The sequence below is a fragment of the Cordyceps javanica genome, chromosome 4 (genome assembly GCF_051103115.1).
Source record: "Cordyceps javanica chromosome 4, complete sequence".
Classification (NCBI taxonomy): Eukaryota; Fungi; Ascomycota; class Sordariomycetes; order Hypocreales; family Cordycipitaceae; genus Cordyceps; species Cordyceps javanica.
The window spans coordinates 3,925,258-3,943,780 of record NC_139298.1 but is presented as its reverse complement, the minus strand read 5'-3'; the positions used below and the strand labels follow the sequence as shown (position 1 = coordinate 3,943,780).

Genomic DNA, 18,523 nt, shown 5'->3' with positions numbered 1-18,523 from the left:
TTGTCGAGTTTTCTCGTAACTGCTTCTGGCAGCTCGTATGGGCAATGAAGGGCTACTGGTGAGAAGCCAAACGACCATGGCACCATGGCCATCGAACGCCTCCGGCCGGTGGGCTTTTGCCGCTCGAGATCCGCAATTATTTTGGCCACCTTTGCGGGCGATCTACCATCTGGTTTTCCAAGTTGTGTGGGTTCTACTCCGTACTGAGTACTCCGTAGTTAACTAGATATCCGCCACGCGGATGCTTCCCGCCTGGGCCGTCGCGGGACAAGTCCGACGGCCAGCATGGAGCTTTCCAATAAATTGCGGCGATGAATGTAAACAATCGCAAAATGTAACCCCAACTGAGATTCATATACACATTACCATCATGACTATCGTACACATCGGTACGCTAACCAGCACCTTGCAAAAAGAGACAGAATGCTGATCCGAGAGTTGTAGTGCTGTTCAAGTTTAGGCCCGACGCCCCGGACGGCCTCAAGGCTACATTTGTCCGAGAATTGAAACAGCTGCGAGACCTACCATCCGTCCTGAACAAGCGTCTGATTGTCGGTGGGCCATCGGTCACCGACCCTATCGAGCGCAGCAAGGGCTACCACTATGCCCTGGTCAGCTATCACAAGGACTATGCAGCCTTGACGGAATACCAGGCGAGCAGTGAACACCGCAGGTCAGTGGCCTCACCGAGGTGATTTCCCGCAAAGGCACTTTCGATTTCTGACTTTTTTGTTGTTTTCTGAGAACTACAGAGTCACAAGCACATATCTCTGGCCATTCAAGGAGGATGTCACGAGATTTGACTTTGAGGTGGCCTCGGAGGATGAGCAAGTCTGTCTTGGATGGCTATAGAGTGCGAAAGGTGTAAAGCTAGTCGCCGTCATTGCCCTTGCCTCGAGCCCCCTGTCTCTCATCAAATCGGCCAACTACTCGATTCCGAGACTTTTCAGCAAGGATGCAGTTGTGGGAGGTCGTCCCAGAAACTCCTCCAGGACCTGCGTCTGATCCCTGCTCCCCCCATGTTCGAGAAGTTGGCGGCGGAATCGATTCCAAGCTACAGTGCTGGTCGGATCCGCAGCAAAGTTGGACTGGAATATCTCTTCACCAAATACATTGGAGCTGGACAGTGGAGAAACAAAAAAATTGTTGAAGAAGGGAAATTTTTAGCGCAAATGCGAAACAGGTTGCAAGTGCTCAGATGTGACATACCAGACGTAGGCGTAGTAGCCAGAGTTGTAGCCAGACACGAGATGCGAAAAGGCCGCCTGCGGATACGACAATCTGTCTGCGGGCGTGAAAGTCGACTGCGCCTCTAGATCCTGGTACAGCCTTGTCTCGTCGAGAGCCTCGAGATCTCGGTGCGACTTTGGGTCGTGAACGGCCATATCAAAGGATGCGTCCGCGCTGGGGACGCAACACCGCCATTAGTAAAGAGGAAGAGCGAGACTTTTCGTCGCAGCGCTTTCTGGGGAAGCAACTCTCACATCTGATTGAGACAATAAGTTATCCTGTTCCTGGCCCGACGATGAATCATCCCGCTGATTAAATCGGCGGGCAGCTCGCGCGGCGGCAAGTCTTGATCGGGATGGCGCTCCATCCACGCCTGCTTGTACGAGTCACCAGTGTACACGTAGTGGCAGCTGATACTTTGGAGCTCGTCCTGCAGCCACGCATAGTTCTCCATGCATGTGCCGATGCCTTCCCCGAATTCGAGACACACCCGGTAGCCGTGGCTGTCACCCCATCTGGTGCGTGCCAGCAAAACGTGAAGTGCATGTCCGAGCTCTGCCCGATGAGATGGTTTAGAAATCCGCTCCCACAACTCCGTCTCCAGAAGAAAACTCACCATGATACATTGTGATGATGTTGGCGTGCTTCAGTAGCTTGCAGCCGTCGACCACAGCGGGCGAGAAACTACACATGAGAATGGCTGCTGGATACTGTCGTGATCCATCCTCTCTCAAGAAGCTCTTACACATTCGGATCAGTACTAGACAAAGAAACTTTCCCGGCAAAACTTACTCCTTGGAGCTCAACAGTTTGATTATGTTTGTACTTGTTTGGTCGATCGAGCAAATCGCTGTAAAAGTAGCCGACGAATTGCCCTTTGTTCTCCTCGCCTTCATCCCAAACAGCCCATACGTCGACACAGTCAGACCACACACATCCCACCAAATCTTCCTTTGCTACCGGTTCTAAGCGTAATTGTAAGTATTTGGTAATGTTTCGCAGTATCGCCGCGGTCGTCTGCTTGAAGGGGAGATAGGTACTGATAGCCTGATGATCGACCTTGTGTTCTTTAGCTTCGATCCTTTTGAGATATCCCAGTTCCCAGTTCTGGACAGCAGTTCCTGCGTTGACATCCACCGATTCGCTTTCTTCTTTCATAAGCCTTGCCTTGATGACTTCGGACGCACGAAATACCTCTCGACCAGGCTCCCGCAGCCGGATTGCGAGATCTTGAAGGAGCTCTTCTGCCCACTCGGTAGACTTGGCCATTCTGCCAGCCAGACAAAGATCGGCGTCACTTTTGAAGCCAATCCTGCGTGCATTCTCGTCGCGAAGGAGAATGAGCTTTCGAAATAAAGGCACATTCTCTGGGAGCCTCGATGTCCATGCGTCATGAAACGTTTTTCTCGTCTTGAAGTTGGAGGCAGACGTAATGATCTTTGTGAACTCTGTTCGATTCAATGGTACAAGCCGTTTGCCAGAGTTGTGCTTTTCATATTTTTCCACATCCTCTTGCTCTAAACCCTCCAACTCGTCATCCGTAAAAGACAAATTGCCACCGTCGTACAGACGAATGTTGCGATTCATCTCTTGGCAGAGATTATTGATCTCTTTCCGAGTGTCGAGGTAGGCTTTTCGCGTTTTTGCGTCTAGGCTTCCGTGGCCCAGTCGCTTCAGGTACTCAACCCTCTTGTCCAGGCGCCTCTTGCTCTCCGGGTCAAGACTGTCCGTGTGCTCGCTGGCTGCCATGGTCAATTGGATATATTTTTCCTGTCCTTGCGCCCATGTGTAATGCTCAGACCATTGCTTCTTTGCCGTCTCGGCCTCTGACTGAACCTCAGCATCCGGTGAGGCAAAGTTGAGCGTCATGTTCATGTTCATTTCGTTGAGGGAGTTGTCGTCGTATCTAAGCACAGGTGCATATACGCTGTCAAAGGTGGCATCCTCGAGGTTCACGGTTTCCATTATGGCTTCAATGAGCTTTTGTCTGCCATCAATAAGCTGTTTCTGAATTTGGACGAGATCGTTCTTGGACGGAACGCGCAAAAGGGTTTGAGGCAGACCAGTCATTTTGTAGGGCGTAAGTAAGGCTTAAATGTAATTGTATTCGTGCAGTAATTGGGTTGAGACCTCGTGTTCTTTCGGTTTATCTTGCTTAATTCTGACTATTCTGGCAATTCTGTTTTGTTTTGTTTTGTTTTGCTTCGTCTTCGAATCTGGAGCTCTAGAAGATTGGAGTCTCCTCTAAGTTCGATGATGTTGGATAATTGAATTGAAACCAGAATTTACCCAATTTGGCATCTCAGTTCCTCACGTGGAGATCCGTCACGCGGACCTACCCCTGGGCAGCCTCGTTGTTAGCAGCCAATTAATACCTCAGCAACATTATCAAGTCTCTTTAAGGGAGGCTTATTACAAGATTTCCCATTGGCCTTGGTCTCTGCATCGTGATTTTTCTGAGCCTCACATGGTTTGCTGGTGCATGCAGCAAGCGTCGTAGGAATTCGCAGGATCAGCACTGTTTCTTGGCGACACAATGCTCTCTACTCCGTACATATCCCTTATTAGTCTCAGCCTGCGAGTCGGCAGAGCCGTCTTAAATGGTTTTTCTGCAATACTGTGGTTGCAATTCTACAAGTTGTCATTGGGCAGCCGTGTCCGTTCGGAGCATGAGAGCCGGTCGGCGAGCAACTTCGGCGTCGCGCTGCTTGGATACGCGCCAGCTACCATTCGGCGAATTCAAAGTTTATTACTTGGGTCCCAATCCTTATCAGCGATCCCCATAGTTACTATTTCGCACTTTACCTTGATGCCTATATCGGCTGCCAAGCATTTCCCTCTAGTTAGTACACTGGGACCTGATACACATATATGCCTGGATCTTATCAACGACGTTCGCTCTCTGCAGATGGGTCAAGCACGAGAGGGGAAACACCTTTACACCTAGCCAAAGCAGACCCTCCAGTGCAAATCCTAATAAACTTGTGGCCTCAAGAGCTAGCAAAGTATCGGCATACGCCGGCCAAATGTACCTGCGGGACCCCCTAAGTCGGCTAACGATAAGTACCCGTTGACTAACTACTTGGCACCTAGCTATCAAGTCTCTTCTTCACAAGCCTGCAGTTTCTTCTCCATGTCTCAGCGAGGTAACCCTTATCAAAGAGTCCGGACCGCCCAGATGGAGCTGCACGAGCGCGGGGGCTTCCGACTTGCTTCAGCGACGATCCCAAAAAAAACTAGCTCACTGTTCCGTACAGTGCGGCTGTTCCTTTTTTTTTCCCTGCCGGATAGACCTGCTGGATCGATGTGGTACTGAGTAGAGAGACCAGACCACAAAGCCTAGCAGCGTGACATCTAGCTGCCCCGCGGGACCGCAACCGGAGGCGTCCATCGCAAGCCACCCCTCAACGCCAAAACTCGAGTCCATGTGACATTAGGCGCATCTCTAATTTCTCTCAATACTTTGGGCGAGACCATCAGACGTTGGGGATCCAATAAGCCCTATGCTCTACCCAAAAGGCGGGCTATAAAGTTTCCCGCCCGTGGCCCACCGTTCTGCCTCGTGTAAGTTGGGCTTCAGTCGCAATCACCGCACGACCGCAAGCAGCAACGGCGCACAGCGTGCATCAGTCGTCAAAACATGGCGAGGCTCAACGTCAGGCTTCCCCCGAAGCCCAAGTTCCTGCGCGGCGTCCCCAACAACAGCATCCTCGCCATCGCGGTGCTCGTCGCCGTCAACGCCGTCGTCTGGGCCGCCTGCGGCGTCGTGCTGCACTTCCACCCGAAGCTCATCTCGCCCGCGGCGCTGTCGTACTCGCTCGGGCTGCGGCACGCGCTCGACGCCGACCACATCTCGGCCATTGACCTGATGACGCGGCGGCTCATCGCGTCGGGCCAGCGGCCCGCGACCGTGGGCACCTTCTTCTCGCTCGGCCACAGCACCATTGTCCTCGTCACCTGCATCGTCGTGGCGGCGACGAGCGGCGCGCTGCGCGACCGCTTCGACGGCTTCGCCCGCGTCGGCAACATTGTCGGCACCTCCGTCAGCGCCGCCTTCCTCATCGTCCTGTGCATCGGCAACGGCTGGGTGCTGTACAAGCTCGTCCGGCGCCTGCGCGAGGTGCTGGCGGAGCGGCGCCGCATCGAGGAGAACGGCGGTGACGGTAGAATGGTGACTGAGTATGACGCCGAGGCGACCGCAAGTGGGCAGTTTAACCTCGAGGGCGGCGGGCTCATGGCGAGGGTCCTGGGCTTCCTGTTCAAGGCTATTGATCGACCTTGGAAAATGTACCCTCTGGGCGTCGTGTTCGGTCTTGGTTTTGATACGAGCTCCGAAATTGCCATTCTCGGAATTGCCAGTATTCAAGCTGTTCAGGGTACCAGCATCTGGCTCATTCTCATTTTCCCCATCTTATTCACCTGTGAGTTCAAAGTTCCTTAAACCAAGGACGGCGCGAACTAACTGTTGCACAGCTGGCATGTGTCTACTGGATACTACAGACGGCGCGCTGATGATGGCTCTGTACATGTCTAAGGCATTCTCGCGAGACGTTGTGGCTATCCTATACTACTCCATCGTACTGACAGGCATAACCGTCTTCGTGGCGGCTTTCATTGGAATTATTCAGGTGCTGTCCCTCGTCCAAAACGTTGCCGAGCCGGAAGGAAGCTTTTGGGACGGCGTCTCCGCTATAGGTGATCATTTTGAGATCGTCGGCGGTAGTATTGTCGGCGTATTTGTGGTTGTAGGGCTTGGATCCATCCTCGTATATAGACCTTGGAGACGGCGCATGGATCGTAAGCAACAGGGTCTGGCAGCTTCTGCAGACGCTGGGCTGAGAGATGTCGAGGATCCTGAGACACCACTTTCGCAAAATGAAGCAACGCCACGCCATTTGATGGACTGATAAATCTCATCGCTATTTAAAATCACTATCGCTTAGCTAATAGCTACCAAATCAAGCCGATAAATCTTCGTCCTTCACTCTTCTTTGCTGCCAGCTTTTTACTCGGCTTCGAAACGGGCATACAATGTAGCAAAGGTACTTTGATGACACCTCGCACATTTTCGCACTTTCAACTTGACTTTTGGCATTCGTCTGAATGGCGGCCAAATGCCAAGTCTTTGGTGCATACCCTCAATGTTTGCTCTGTCTTGTGGAAGAGGAGTCAAAACGTCCAGGTATGCTCTGCAAAGCGAGCAGAGCCAGACACCTTTGTCTTCGTTTGGTCCACGAAGTGATTTAAACCAATCAGTGATGTTACCCAATAAAGACGATTTCTCGGGGAGTCTGGGGAGTTGAGAACTCGCGTGGTCTGCTCTCCTCATATTTTCTTCTTCTTGTTCACTGACTCTGGCGTTATAAGCCATGGCGACGGGGGCGAGCCCTTGTACTTCGGGAACTCTGGCGCGACGAAAAGCAGCAAACCTATCCGCCTTGCTCGTTCCCGTTTGACCGATGTACCCTACAGCATGCGTATGCGTGACTGCTATTGGCAGCGGAAACGTCGGCCCGTCAGAATTTGCGGCAGCGGTTTGGTTTTGACGTTGCAAAGCTTGTCGGCTTAAATAGGTTGCCTGACGAAGGTCATCTCGTCTTTCCTCGGCAGGGTCGGGTTTGCTATGCTGCTATTGCCCAATCAGTTTCTGTAGCCACTTGGCAAAACAGGCGTGATGAAGGCTCTTACTCTCTCAGATCGATTACCGGATACCTCACCCAGTTCCAAGTCTCGTGGCCGTTCTGAGCTCTCTTCGCCGGATTCCTAGCCAACAGTAGAGGTATAATTCAGTCCCCTGTACTCGGAGAACCTTCGAGCTGGTGGCGCTGGTGGTGCTGGTGACCGCGCTCTATTGGAAGGCATACCAGTATTTGTTGTATGCATACTAGTATTTGTTGTAGGCATACCTGCACTTGTTGAAGACATTGCGTCACTTGTTGGGGGTTTTGTAAGGTGCTCGGGGTGTCCAATCGACTCCATATTGGGGTTATCGCCCAATAGGTACCAAGTTTCAGGGCGCAATCCGGCGAGGCGTCTATGATGAGGGCGTCTCATATCCACTAGAATGTCTTCTGGCGAGAGGCCTCGACTACCACTCGTGAGAGAAGCAGCCCGTTGGCTCCATACGTCGGCATATTGTTCCTACTTTGCTCTTTTGGCGAAAATCTCCTCCGCCATCCCACCAGTAGATCTCCGGCGGCAGCGTCGCGTTGTGGTGCGCCAAATCGGCTGAGGAGGACGGGGTTTTCGCGGAGCCATCGATTCAATGATTCTCTCGGGTGATGAATCGCAGCTAGGTCCCGAGGATTCCTTGGAAGCATTGTTATCAATGCGTTTTGTCCCATCAGCATACAATTCTTCGTCAACTTCTTCAATGGGCGAAGGAGGCCTGGCCAACAATGCAGCCTGGGTGTCAAAGGTGTACGATGGCGTTTGTGGATCCTCTGGTGTCAAAATCTCGCTTTCCGCTTGGTCCTCAATGACTACTCGAGGCTCATCTTGAGCTTGGCTGGACGTTGACTGTGAGTCATCAGGAGTAAAAGTTGGCGCTTCGGCGGGCTCATCATGAGGGGCTCCCTCGTGTTCTGATAGGCTATCCATGGTGGTTTCTAGGAAATGGTATAAATAGGCGCTTAAATAGGCCACATAGCCGATAATATTGGAATAATATGGGATGTTGATTGTCAAAGGAGATGCAGTGTGAAAGAAGCCCATGGTGCATTGGCTGCCTAGGAGGTTATTGGTGTGTTGCAGAAGGCCAATCAGGAAGGCGCTCCGGAGAAGAGGGGAGCACTTTCAACCGGCCATGCATCGAATTGACAGTCACCATTGTCGTTTTCCTGATGGCGACTACTCCACCATTTTCCCTATGCCACTTACACCAGCGTCATATGCATTCATGAGTTGTGTTGGTGATCGTGGTGCAAAAGTGTCATAGCGGCGACGCAGCCAACGCTAGCAGTGCGGACCCTGGCCGATGACGCTACAATCTAGGCTTATCGCGCTCGTTATCGACCCAGTGTTGCTTCTTCTTCCAACATCTGCCATCGGCACATTATAGCGACTGCTATCATGTAGCTTTGTGCGCTTCTCATCGTCGTATTTCCCAAATCATATACTTTACCAAGAATCGGCATAGAATGGCGTCTCCAGCAGCCTCTACCCGTCGCAGTCCGGGTTCCTCATCAGGGTCACTGAAACGATCCGACCAAGGAGCTTCCACAGCGCACAGCATCCCCCTCGAGACGCTGGTAACTCACTTACTCGCTGCAAAGAGATCGCTTTCGTCGATGAATCATGTTCTCCGCGCCAACGAAATAGCTACATCGGCCCGAACGGCACAGGAGGAAGCTGCGCTGCTGAGCGCTCAGGCCGGGTTTCTTCGCGGAGCTACTCTAGACCAAGCCGCTATCTTGGTCAAGGTGCGTCGCAGCCTCCAGGCCACATACGATTGGGGCAAGAGAGATTTCAGGGTCCTCGTCAAGTCCATGGACAGCGTCGACAATGAGCTCGGCCGAACAATAGAATTTCTTCGGTCGGCCCAAGTCAGCAGCCAGTTACGTCCAAAGGACGAGGAACGGAAGAATTTACTGGACTTTGTCGATGAAGAAAGCGTCAACATGATGAGAGACGCAATGAAGAAGAGCATAGAGGAGCTTCAGGTATGTGGCGCGAGTTTGGTGTTGGCTTTGAGCTAACAGTTTGCAGGCCATTCAGCAATCCTTTGATGGCGACCTCCTTCGATTCGACAACGATATTCGCGACCTCAAAAAGATAATCGTCGACTCACAAACACTGGAATCAGATGACGAGGAGCACGAGTCGCAAGCGCTCACGATGGATATAATGATGGGCCTAGTTGAAAATTCAACTGCGATGGCTCAGCTGCTGGCGTCTTTGACCAACCACTTTGACATGTGCGTCACGGCTATTCGGACAACAGAAGGCGGTGCAGACCTTGCTCGCCGCCGAGCTGCCGAGGTGAACCAGATACAGGGCAGCGATGGCGTATCCATATCAGGTGTCATTGCCGAGCAAGAATCCAATACGTCAGATTTGGAGCCAACGACAGATGGCGACCGGGCAGAGATGCTCCGCGTCGTGGTGCAAGATGCCGGCGAGGTCAGCGACGTCGTCCAAGAAATCCAGGAGCGTCTTGTGGCCATGGAACAGGACTACAAGGCTCTCGAGGAGCGAAATGCGGAGGCGGAGAAGTCCTACATTGCCATGCTGGAGGCTTTTACAATACTGGGAAGTATTGGCGATCGTCTGCACGATTATCTCGCCGCAGAACAAGACTTTAAAACGCGGTGGGAGCTGGAAAAGGAGACTGTCTTTGACAGGTTGGCCGAGATGAAGGTGATGAAAGGCTTCTACGACGGCTACGCGAGTGCATACGACACGTTGATTTTGGAAGTGGAGCGTCGGAAAGCTGTCGAGGATCGCGTGCAAAACATCTGGCGCATGGCACAAGACAATGTGGACAAGCTACTGACTGCTGACCGAGCATCCCGTGAAGCATTTCGGCAAGACGTGGGCGAATACCTGCCGACTGATTTATGGCCAGGAATGCAGGCCATGCCACAGCGATGGAAAGTACTCCAAATGGTGGAAGAGGATGTCGATGTTGTTGACGGCCAAGCCGTTGAAGCTGTCGAGGAGAGTTTGAGCTGAAGCGAATATTTTTAAAGGAAACGCCGGCTGAAGATTGTTGATTGGCCACAGAACAAATGACAACGGGGCCGGTTAAGAGTGGGACAACCGAGCAGCAGTACACAGGATGTTGGGAACACTTGATTTATTTCATTCGCCATTTGCCTGTCGTTAGGCAGGTAGGCGTGATAGCGAGGTTTTGTTTATCGGCGTCTGGGAGACAATTTTTTTTAAAAGATAGACACAGATTGGTACATACAGATATGGCTGCAATAGCAAATAAAGTTACACCCGATGAGCTTTTACCCTTGTCTCTCTCGTTTCGCTCATCTGTCGGCGTCTCTTCTCGGTTCTGGCTGATACCCCACAAAGGGCAAAAAGGCGAGGGCTGTGAGGAAGAATCACAGCATTGGACAAAAACTCGATATAGAAACAAAAAGATAATATCTGACAAGACTGGGATTTGAACCCAGGAGGATTGCTCCACTACGATTGAGGTATTTGGACCTGAACGTAGCGCCATGAACCATGCTCGGCCATCTTGCCCGGCTTCGGATGTTGAACCGGCGAGACAAAACTTGTACAAGAAGGATGTGCTCGAAGAAACTTCATAAAAGAGAGGAAAACGGCAAAAATATAATGACAAGACTGGGATTTGAACCCAGGAGGATTGCTCCACCAGGAATTGAGGTGTTAAGGTAGCCTTAACCTGGCGCCATAACCATACTCGGCCATCTTGCCCGTGTGTTGGATTGTTGTCGAGGGAGCGACACAAAGTGATAGAAAAGGGTCTCCCGGTGACTGGAGAGAAAAGAAAAGAGGAAAGGGCAAAAAGATATGACAAGACTGGGATTTGAACCCAGGAGGATTGCTCCACCAGGAATTGAGGTGTTAAGGTGACCTTAACCTGGCGCCATAACCATACTCGGCCATCTTGCCGTGGGTCTTACTTGACGATGGAGATGGGGCGGAGATATTTGCACCTAAGAAGGGTTCGCAGCTGGGCAGGGGCTCCTCGGGAGCATTTCACGCCAGTGTGGATCTTGAGATCCGTTTCTCTATTCTTCCCGGGCTGTTTCAGGCGGAAACACGTTTGTGCTGGTGTCTTTGTGGCGGGCATGGCTGTGTGGTGAAGCTTTTTAGCAGTTGGTGTTTTGTGCGTCGAGTTCTGGCCCTTCCCTGGTAGGCTTAACTACCCTATACCTGCAAGCGATTTTCAATGTTTGTCTTGAAAAACGGAGCCTACATGATTGGTGGCCATTTGATATTGACGGGAACCGTTATCTATTTAAATCATGCTTGACCAAGGTTCGTTGACGTTGTGATAATATTGCATGACATTGATCATCCCCAACAGCAGCCATCCAACTATGTTGACAGCAACAAACCATTCACCGCAGCTCAGTCAGCAACACTGTAACATGGAAACCCAAGACCGAAGATTCATACAGCGATAAATCTGTAAACTACACACTTGCATCTAATGCACATCCCGAATATGCAACCAGCAGATTAGCTACTGCCAGGTGCGGCGGTCGTCGGCGGAGATGGCCGGTATACTTCATAAAGGCGCGCCGACGAGCCACTATAAAGACAGCGATTAACGCTGAGTAATCGCTCGCAGGCACGCCCTCCGAAAGTGGCGAACAGCTCCAGCCTTGTCGTGATTGTACTTTGATGCAACGTTTTCCCAACCGACTTTGTTACTCCATTCACAATAACCTGAGAGGAGATTCTGCAGCATGGTGTCTCTTGCATAACCTTCCCACTGCAAGCATCCGAACTGCGGGCGTGCTCGTTCGTCGTCGTCGCTCCACACTGGCCACGATGCAGCGTCTGCTGCGACAGTTGCCGCAGCAGGCACCCCGCGTTGCTCGCTCGCTCCAGCCGCGCAACTTCACAAAGACCGTCTCCTGCAACGCAAGACGGCTGACCACGGCCGCCGCGCAGCAGAGCGAGCCCAGCGGTTCTGCAGATGTAGCCACGCCAGAACCCTCGGCTCGCCGCCAGCGTCTGCGGGATGCCAAGCCCTTTTCAGACTTCCTCACGGACACCTTCCACCGCCAGCATGATTACCTCCGCATCTCCGTCACGGAGCGTTGCAACCTGCGCTGCGTGTACTGCATGCCAGAGGAGGGCGTCCCGCTCTCGCCGAGCCGCGAGCTTCTCACAACGCCCGAGATTGTTATGCTGTCGTCCGTCTTCGTCTCGCAGGGCGTCACCAAGATCCGCCTCACGGGCGGGGAGCCCACCGTCCGCCGCGACATTGTGCCGCTCATGCATCAGATCGGCGCGCTCCGGGCGCACGGCCTCAAGGAGCTGTGCCTCACCACCAACGGCATCTCCCTGCACCGTAAGCTCGATAGCATGGTCGAGGCCGGCCTCACGGGCATCAACCTGAGTCTCGACACGCTCGACCCCTGGCAGTTCCAGATCATGACGCGCCGCAAGGGCTTCGACGCTGTCCAGCGCAGCATCGACCGTGTCTTGGAGATGAACAGGGCCGGCGCCGGCATCAAGCTCAAGGTCAACTGCGTCGTCATGCGCGGCGTCAACGATCGCGAGGTGCTCCCCTTTGTCAACCTCACCAGGGATAATGACATTGAGATCCGCTTCATCGAGTACATGCCCTTTGACGGCAACAAGTGGAACAAGCGCAAGATGCTCAGCTACAACGAGATGCTCGACATGATTCGCCTCCAGCACCCCACGCTGCAAAAGGTGCAGGACCACAAGAATGATACCAGCAAGACGTGGCATGTGCCTGGGTTCGCCGGCCGTATCGGCTTCATTACGAGCATGACGCACAACTTTTGCGGTACCTGCAACCGCCTGCGCATCACGGGCGACGGCAACCTCAAGGTGTGCCTATTTGGCAACGCCGAGGTGTCGCTACGGGACATTCTGCGACAGTCCAACGGCGGGGAGCCCATCGATGAACAGGCCTACGAAGCCATGAAGCAGATTGAAATGGAGCGCCGACAGGGACTGGCCTCACCCGATACGCCGCTCGGCATGGCGCCGAACGAGGCCGAGCTGCTGGATGTCATTGGCATGGCCGTCAAGCGCAAAAAGGCCAAGCACGCAGGTATCGGCGAGCTCGAACACATGAAGAATAGGCCCATGATCTTAATAGGTGGGTAAATAACTGAACTTACACCCCAAACTTTTTTTTTTCACGACTTTATGGCATTTTGCGGCATTCAAAGGGCGTTTTTTGCATCGGGGCGCATCACGGACGAATGCCACCGCATCTTTACGTCCATACAATCTATTCTTATTCCTTTCCATATCCATTTCCGGGGCTGAGACGCAACTGTATAGATCCTGTTGCCCCAACTCTACACGGCGCCATCCCCCGCAGAATGAAGCACATCATGAGCAGCACACCACAGTCACACCCCTTCGTAATCAGGCAACAACAGCGCCTGTTTTCCTCATTACCACGACGGCATAGCAAAGACGACGACAGAGACGCCACCAAGCCGCCCAGGCTCACGCACGTCTCCGAGACCGGCGCCGCGCACATGGTCTCCATCGCCAGCAAGGCCGTCACCGCACGCGTCGCCACGGCTGCCTGCACCGTGCGCTTCTCGAGCGACATCGCCCCGCAGCTCATCCGCGCCAACCAGCTGAAAAAGGGCGACGTGCTCGGCGTCGCGCGCATCGCGGGCATCATGGCCGCCAAGCGCACGCCGGACCTCATCCCGCTGTGCCATCCGGTCCCCGTCTCGCGCGTGGTTATCGACCTGGCGCTGCTCGGCGGCGACGAGGCCGGGGCCGGGACCGGGACCGGGGCCGGGGTTGAGGTGCGCGCGACGGTCGAGTGCGATGGCAAGACGGGTGTCGAGATGGAGGCCTTGACGGCTGCGTCGACGGCCGCCCTTACCGTGTACGACATGTGCAAGGCCGTGGATAAAGGCATGGTGGTGGATGGGCTGAGAGTGGTGCTCAAGGACGGAGGCAAGAGTGGTCGGTGGGAGATGGATTAGGCTGATCATTGTTTGAAACCACATGTCACATGTTTCTTTGATTGAGACTTTGAAAATTGTATTCGGACTGGTTGCCGCTGCCTGACGGCGGAATATATTGATGATACATTGTGCTGAAACGCAATGTTCCTGATCTATATGTACGTTGTGTTTTTCTCATGCCCCGTGAAATGATTCACATCGAAACACGTGTTTGGTATGTACGCCTCATCAGTGTACCTATTTGCAGAGCCTTACAAGTCATTACCTCCGCCGCCGGCTAGGAACGGGTGCTCTGCGAGATTCAGCCAGAAATCCGACTCGAAATCCTGCAAGGTGTGACCGTCCCAGGCGTTCCAGCCGCCCTGCGCCGCCGTCACCTCCTGCGTCTCGAGCATGGCTGCCGACGTGGGTGACTTGGCTGCGATGCTGGCCGCGGGCACCACGCCGCCCAGAGCCTCGCCGGTCTGCGGCGGGGTGACGCGCCCGAGGATGAGGCGCTTGAGCAGGCAGCCGATGGTTTTGGAGGCGTCGACGAGGAGCTTGTAGTTGGGGTCGTCGGTCTCGATGAGCACGCCCGTTTCCATCTCGACGACGAGTACGCTAAGGCTCTGGAAGACCTTGGACGTGTCCACATTGGGGTGCGGCTGCGTCTTGGACGACTGGTGAAGGAGCCACAGGCTGATGACGCCCGCGGCCGACAACCCAAAGTAGGCAACCTTCCACACTAGCGACGTGTTGGAGTTGACGAGGTAGTCCTTTTGCATGAGCGCCTCGACAATCAACCCCAGGATCTCGGCGGCCGTAGATACGAGCTCCGGGTCCGACTCGGGCCGCGAGCGGTTTACGACCATGCGCAGGAGAAAATGAATGTGTAATTGGTTGAGACGTGCGGTGAGGATAAAGTCGCGCACGATCGGCGCTTGGTTGCACTGCTTGAGTGAGGTCTCCAGACGAAAGTGTGGTGGCAACGCCAGCCACTGCGCGTTTGCCTTGTCGTAAATTTCTCTGCGTTGGCCGAATTAGCAAATAGCGTGAATTCATATGAGGCGAATTTCATACCTGACCTTGGGGTGGCTGTCGTTGACACCTTCGAGGCTAAAAAGCTCCATGATGTCTTCTTTCAGGATGCCACACAAGGCACCCCAGCGTATGTCTGCGACGTAGTCAAACGGCATGTCCTGCGGCCAGGTTGTCCTCCACGGCTCGACGAGGCGACCATCACTGCGAGGAAGGATCAGCTTGCAATACTTGAGGTGTATGCGTGGTGGCCGTCCCAGAAAGATGGACACGTTCTTGTCGGCAGAATAGGTGAGGGCGAAGGTGAGCCGCCGGAGCTCGAGCAAGAAGGGTGGCAGGCTATTGTGGTCGTTGTTGGTCTGCTGGTGCAGGCCCAGCGCATATATAGAACTAATGACATCCCCTAGTCTCTTCCAAGAATGATAGCCTGTTCGCACGTTAGTGGTTGTAACTCTGCAGTAGCCAGGGCAACATACTCTGGTCGCCATCGACGAACGAATGCAGAATCCAATTCTCGTACTGCAGCACAAGCTGCAGATCATTCAAGCAATCCAGCGACAAGGCAATGTCAAGACTGAGATCGGACAGGTTCATACCCAGCCGCTGTAAGTCTCGATACTCCCGCGCCGACTCAAACTTGGACATTTCAATCGCGGCCCTTGAAGCTGCTGTAAAGAAGAAACCGAGCGTCTCCCACCGGCACCGCTGGTGGCCAAACTGTTCTTGAAAGTCATGCAGCGTCGTGCTGGACGCCACATCAATGGGACGACTGGTGTTGTGAAAGAGGCTCCGCGACAGCTCTGTGCTCGCGACGGCCTTTTGGCCCTGATTGGGAAACAGCTGGCGCATGGTGGCGATGCAGTGCTCCAGAAAGGGCCCCGCCAGCGGCAGACTGGCGCCACGGGCCGTCCATGCCAGGATCAAGTTGCAGCACGATTCGATGGAGACGGTGGCCTCGATCTGCTTGATCAGACCCGCGCCGCGTGTGACGTTGGCCTCGCGGACGGGATTGTCCGAGCTGATGCCGGTGCCTTCGGCGTCGCCCAGGACGGAGTCACGCATGTCCGGCAGGTTGCCAAACAAGGTGGTGGAGCTAAACGATCCGAGATAGCCGGGGTTTGGATATCTATGTGACTTGGGAGCGACAGCATCGCCTCCCAGGACCGGGGTCCTGCCATTGGCGGCGAAGCTTTGCTGCCTGCTCGGCGTATGGCTGTTGTCGTGTCAGCGTCCTGTCAGTTCATCATGCCGCGAGGCGCCATGGCCAGTGCTCCGAGACGCAGGACATGGCGCCACAGATGGGCTGCCGAACCCATACCTGACAAGTCCGGACGTCGCCGGAGTAGTGCTCTTCTCCGGGGCGCGCTTCGTCTTCTTGAACGGCGAGGCGCGGTAGACGCACTCAGCCTGCCGCGATTGGTTCTGGCACCGGATGCACACCGGCCGGGCGTGGTCGCACGCCACCTTGGCAGCCCTGCAAGGATCGCAAGCTGCGAACTTTTTACGAGCAGCCGGCATGGCGATGCTTTTAAGGCCAGTTCACACGGGCTAGGATTTGATGTTAGCAAAAGAAACGCCCTGGTCGGAGTAGTCGGTGGAGCGCTCCAGCCTCGCACCAAGAGACTTCGTGCATTTGGATGACTCAGCCAGTCTTGGCCCTGGCCGAGCAGCAAGTCACAGGTATAAAAATGCATAGCAAAATTATAAAGAATTCACTTTTTTATTATTCTGGTGTATATTCATTGTTGCACACGCGCTCAATTTCTTACAGGTCATGACGTGTCGTGCAACCGTTCAAGCGTCTATCTCTTCCTTTTCGACAAGGATGCCATTACCGGCCTTTTGAACTTCCATGTAGTCAAAAAGAGGGCCTTTTGGCGCGTCGTCGCGATCTAGAAAAATCTCAACCATGCGTAAACCTTGGCCGTCTGTAAGTCTCTCGTCGCTGAATATCTTTTCTAGCTCGCCGTATGTTCTAGCGGTGGCTGTGAAAGCATCATCACCAGCACCGAACAGGGCCGGCGCCTTGAGATAGTTCCAAGGTGAAATGCCATTGTATGTCTCATCCTTGCCATGAATGCAACGCTCCACGGTATAGCCATCATTGTTGACAAGCACAACAATCACGTTGAGGTTATGCCTAACTATGGTCGCAAGCTCTTGCGTTGTCATCTGGAAACTGCCGTCTCCGATAAAGAGAATCGTACGCGACTCCTTCACATCTTGGTGGAACTTGGAGGCCTTGATCAACTCCTCAGTGGCCATTGCCGCACCCTGGGCGGCAGGCAGCATGTATCCAATGGAGAGCCATGTTACGTGCGTGAAGTAGCGAGAGTGTTTCGGTAACGGGACGACGCGCGAACCATAACTTGATGTGCCGGTTTCGCCCATGAGAATATCACCTGGACGAAGAAAGTTGCCAACGACATTCCACAAGCGGTCTTGAGCGAGCGGAGCATCAGCAGGAACCTCCGAAAAGGGCAGGATGGTGTCTCTTGGGAGGTCAGGGTATGTTGTGTAGACGCTCTTGGCCTTGCCCGCATCCAGTCTCTGGAGAACCTTGGGGACGAGATACTTTGCGGGCGTGTCGCGAATCAGCTCGCCCTGGAATACAGTCTCGTTGTGGCTAAAGGAAATGGTAGTGGCGGGGTTGGGAAGCGCAGTATTGCCATACGAGTTGGTCGTGCTGAAATGAGGTCCGAAGCAAAGAATCAAGTCAGCCTCTTTGAAGAATGTCTCTGCGGCCGCCTCGCCGAATTTTGCCTTATAGATGCCGTGGAAATTCGGCTCTGTCTCGTCCAACAGTCCTTTTGCGAATCCAGTGACGTAGGTAGGCCATCCGGTAGCCTTGGAGAGTTCCTGCACCTCCTGGACGATACCGATGCCTCTGCTCTCGCCATCCAGCAGAATGACGGGTTTCTTGGCTGAGTGAATCTTGTCCAGGACTTTGTTAATCAGGCGGTCCTGGTTCTTGGTGGGCTCGGATTCAATGAGCTGCAGAGGCCGAGCCAATTGCTCTTCCGAGACCTGCGCAGACACCATGTCGACAGGCACCTCGATGTAGACAGGGCGGCTGTGGTGCAGGCACTGCTTCAGTACTTCGTCGATCTGCTCAGCGCTAGTTCTAGGATCCCATAGACGAGCCTGGGCCACTGTAAAGAGGGCCTGTGCCTGCGCAAACCGGGAGAAATTTCCATCCTTGAAGGTATGGTGGACAGGAATGCGGCCATCTATCATGGGCCGGCTGGGGATGCCGACAATATGAACTACTGGCGATCTTTCAGCAAAGGCCCCAGCAATAGCATTGATGGCTGACAGTTCACCGACACCAAAGGTTGTGACGATGGCACCGATACCCTTTATCCTGGAATATCCGTCTGCTGCGTACCCCGCATTGAGCTCATTTGCACTTCCTACCCAACGCAGGCCGGCGGGCTCGACATAGTCTAGAAGCGTCAGGTTGAAATCTCCAGGAACGCCGTGGATGGAGTCGACGCCCAGTTGCTGGAGACGCTTGAACAAGTAAGTGGCGAGCTTCATGGTTCCAGGCAAATTTTCTGTTCAATGTTGAAATGCAGTACTGAAACAGAATGAAATGTCTGAGAGGATGTATTGTATATATAATGAACATTTACTCCGCATTTTTCTAG

General features: G+C 53.7%; 9 protein-coding genes and 3 non-coding genes across 12 annotated transcripts; 5 read left to right on the top strand and 7 right to left on the bottom strand.

Annotated features, from left to right (window-relative positions):
- Nucleotides 1-370: 370 nt before the first annotated feature.
- V2A60_007115 (Dabb family protein) lies at nt 371-852 on the top strand (the record flags this gene model as incomplete). Its single annotated transcript, XM_083258401.1, has 3 exons — nt 371-389; nt 445-673; nt 753-852. The coding sequence occupies 3 exons, from the start codon at nt 371-373 to the stop codon at nt 850-852; spliced, it is 348 nt and encodes a 115-aa protein (XP_083114527.1).
- A 74-nt stretch (nt 853-926) lies between these two features.
- Nucleotides 927-3,300, bottom strand: V2A60_007114 (uncharacterized protein; the record flags this gene model as incomplete). Its single annotated transcript, XM_083258400.1, has 5 exons — nt 927-1,119; nt 1,210-1,404; nt 1,485-1,785; nt 1,847-1,970; nt 2,023-3,300. The coding sequence occupies 5 exons, from the start codon at nt 3,298-3,300 to the stop codon at nt 927-929; spliced, it is 2,091 nt and encodes a 696-aa protein (XP_083114526.1).
- A 1,570-nt stretch (nt 3,301-4,870) lies between these two features.
- Nucleotides 4,871-6,137, top strand: V2A60_007113 (high-affinity nickel-transport protein-domain-containing protein; the record flags this gene model as incomplete). Its single annotated transcript, XM_083258399.1, has 2 exons — nt 4,871-5,651; nt 5,704-6,137. The coding sequence occupies 2 exons, from the start codon at nt 4,871-4,873 to the stop codon at nt 6,135-6,137; spliced, it is 1,215 nt and encodes a 404-aa protein (XP_083114525.1).
- A 1,234-nt stretch (nt 6,138-7,371) lies between these two features.
- Nucleotides 7,372-7,830, bottom strand: V2A60_007112 (uncharacterized protein; the record flags this gene model as incomplete). Its single annotated transcript, XM_083258398.1, has 1 exon — nt 7,372-7,830. One exon carries the CDS (start codon nt 7,828-7,830, stop codon nt 7,372-7,374), a length of 459 nt encoding a protein of 152 aa, XP_083114524.1.
- A 539-nt stretch (nt 7,831-8,369) lies between these two features.
- V2A60_007111 (protein kinase regulatory subunit ATG17) lies at nt 8,370-9,903 on the top strand (the record flags this gene model as incomplete). The annotated part of the gene is made up of 2 exons (XM_083258397.1): nt 8,370-8,891; nt 8,938-9,903. 2 exons carry the CDS (start codon nt 8,370-8,372, stop codon nt 9,901-9,903), a joined length of 1,488 nt encoding a protein of 495 aa, XP_083114523.1.
- A 427-nt stretch (nt 9,904-10,330) lies between these two features.
- V2A60_007110 lies at nt 10,331-10,428 on the bottom strand. Its single transcript has one exon. It is a non-coding gene; the product is annotated as a tRNA-Leu (tRNA).
- A 94-nt stretch (nt 10,429-10,522) lies between these two features.
- V2A60_007109 lies at nt 10,523-10,623 on the bottom strand. Its single transcript has one exon. It is a non-coding gene; the product is annotated as a tRNA-Leu (tRNA).
- A 97-nt stretch (nt 10,624-10,720) lies between these two features.
- On the bottom strand, nt 10,721-10,821 carry V2A60_007108. Its single transcript has one exon. It is a non-coding gene; the product is annotated as a tRNA-Leu (tRNA).
- Nucleotides 10,822-11,709: 888 nt separating this feature from the next.
- Nucleotides 11,710-13,026, top strand: V2A60_007107 (uncharacterized protein; the record flags this gene model as incomplete). Its single annotated transcript, XM_083258396.1, has 1 exon — nt 11,710-13,026. The coding sequence occupies one exon, from the start codon at nt 11,710-11,712 to the stop codon at nt 13,024-13,026; it is 1,317 nt and encodes a 438-aa protein (XP_083114522.1).
- Nucleotides 13,027-13,259: 233 nt separating this feature from the next.
- Nucleotides 13,260-13,874, top strand: V2A60_007106 (uncharacterized protein; the record flags this gene model as incomplete). The annotated part of the gene is made up of 1 exon (XM_083258395.1): nt 13,260-13,874. One exon carries the CDS (start codon nt 13,260-13,262, stop codon nt 13,872-13,874), a length of 615 nt encoding a protein of 204 aa, XP_083114521.1.
- A 233-nt stretch (nt 13,875-14,107) lies between these two features.
- Nucleotides 14,108-16,391, bottom strand: V2A60_007105 (uncharacterized protein; the record flags this gene model as incomplete). The annotated part of the gene is made up of 4 exons (XM_083258394.1): nt 14,108-14,861; nt 14,916-15,300; nt 15,350-16,086; nt 16,192-16,391. The coding sequence occupies 4 exons, from the start codon at nt 16,389-16,391 to the stop codon at nt 14,108-14,110; spliced, it is 2,076 nt and encodes a 691-aa protein (XP_083114520.1).
- A 276-nt stretch (nt 16,392-16,667) lies between these two features.
- Nucleotides 16,668-18,413, bottom strand: V2A60_007104 (alpha-keto acid decarboxylase family protein; the record flags this gene model as incomplete). The annotated part of the gene is made up of 1 exon (XM_083258393.1): nt 16,668-18,413. The coding sequence occupies one exon, from the start codon at nt 18,411-18,413 to the stop codon at nt 16,668-16,670; it is 1,746 nt and encodes a 581-aa protein (XP_083114519.1).
- Nucleotides 18,414-18,523: the final 110 nt, after the last annotated feature.